This window comes from Monoraphidium neglectum, assembly GCF_000611645.1.
Source record: "Monoraphidium neglectum strain SAG 48.87 unplaced genomic scaffold scaffold00367, whole genome shotgun sequence".
Taxonomy (NCBI): domain Eukaryota; kingdom Viridiplantae; phylum Chlorophyta; class Chlorophyceae; order Sphaeropleales; family Selenastraceae; genus Monoraphidium; species Monoraphidium neglectum.
Window position 1 is genome coordinate 7,923 of NW_014013261.1, and position 873 is coordinate 8,795.

An 873-nucleotide genomic window follows, 5' to 3' on the forward strand; every position below is an offset into this window, starting at 1 on the left:
AGCCGGGGGGGCCGGCGCTGGGCGGCGGGTGGAGCTGCGAGGCGGTTGAGGTGGAGGACCGCCACAAGGGTGGGTTGGGGCGTGGGGTGCCAGCGGTGGTCGGGCTGGCGCTGTGGCCCAGTTGACTGGGTTCTGGGGGTGCTGCCCCAGCCTGGAGTGCGCTTGAGACAGGCGTTTGCGGACATATTGCTTGGGCGGGAGCGCAACTGGATATGAAATGACAATCCAAATAACAGCCAGACATGAGCCCTGGTCACCCTGCTGGCATGGCTCTCACTCTCCCGCCCCGCCCCTTGCTGCATCCCTCTGCCTGCCGCCCGCCTTCCAGGTGAGACGTACCGCTTTGTCAACCCGGCCAAGGAGGGCTGGCTCTTCAGGGGCCGACACAATGCCGTCACGCTCGTGCCACAGGTGCGTGAGCTACATACACAGCTTGTCGCCGCTGCTTGCCGCCCCGCGGCGTGTCCCTGCGCCCAAGTGACAACTCCTACATTGTGTGTTGTGGGCCTCGCCGGACTGCGTCCTGCCTTGATCCGGCGGTGTCCAAGGTTGTCAGTGGTACATTTCATCACGCTTTTTCAGCAGCGAGGGGAGAAACTCTTGCAAAGGTTGTCAGTAGTGCACAAGCAATCTGGCACAGATTCCGCATGGCTCCTCACAGCTTCCTGGCCAAGCCGACCGCATCCAAGATTGAGACGATCCCACCGTGAACACACGGTGCTCAAACCGCCGCCCCGCAGGTCGGCCGCCTGGACGACGAGGCGGAGGCGCTCGCGCTGCAAGCCCAGGAGCTGTCGCGCCAGCTGGGCGCCAACGAGGCCCTCAGCGACGCCGAGCGGCGCCAGCTGGCGGAGCGCCTCGCGCGCCTTGAGG

The 873-nt window shown here is 65.4% G+C and overlaps 1 protein-coding gene across 1 annotated transcript in view; it reads left to right on the plus strand.

Annotated features, from left to right (window-relative positions):
- Positions 1-694, plus strand: part of MNEG_3035 (hypothetical protein) — a gene marked incomplete at both ends in the record, with an annotated part of 8,583 nt that extends 7,889 nt beyond the window's left edge. Inside the window, 3 exons of the mRNA XM_014048484.1 lie at positions 3-69; positions 329-411; positions 662-694. Of these exons, the coding sequence (XP_013903938.1) occupies positions 3-69; positions 329-411; positions 662-694 (183 nt within the window). The remainder of the gene's footprint in view (positions 1-2; positions 70-328; positions 412-661) is intronic.
- Positions 695-873: the final 179 nt, after the last annotated feature.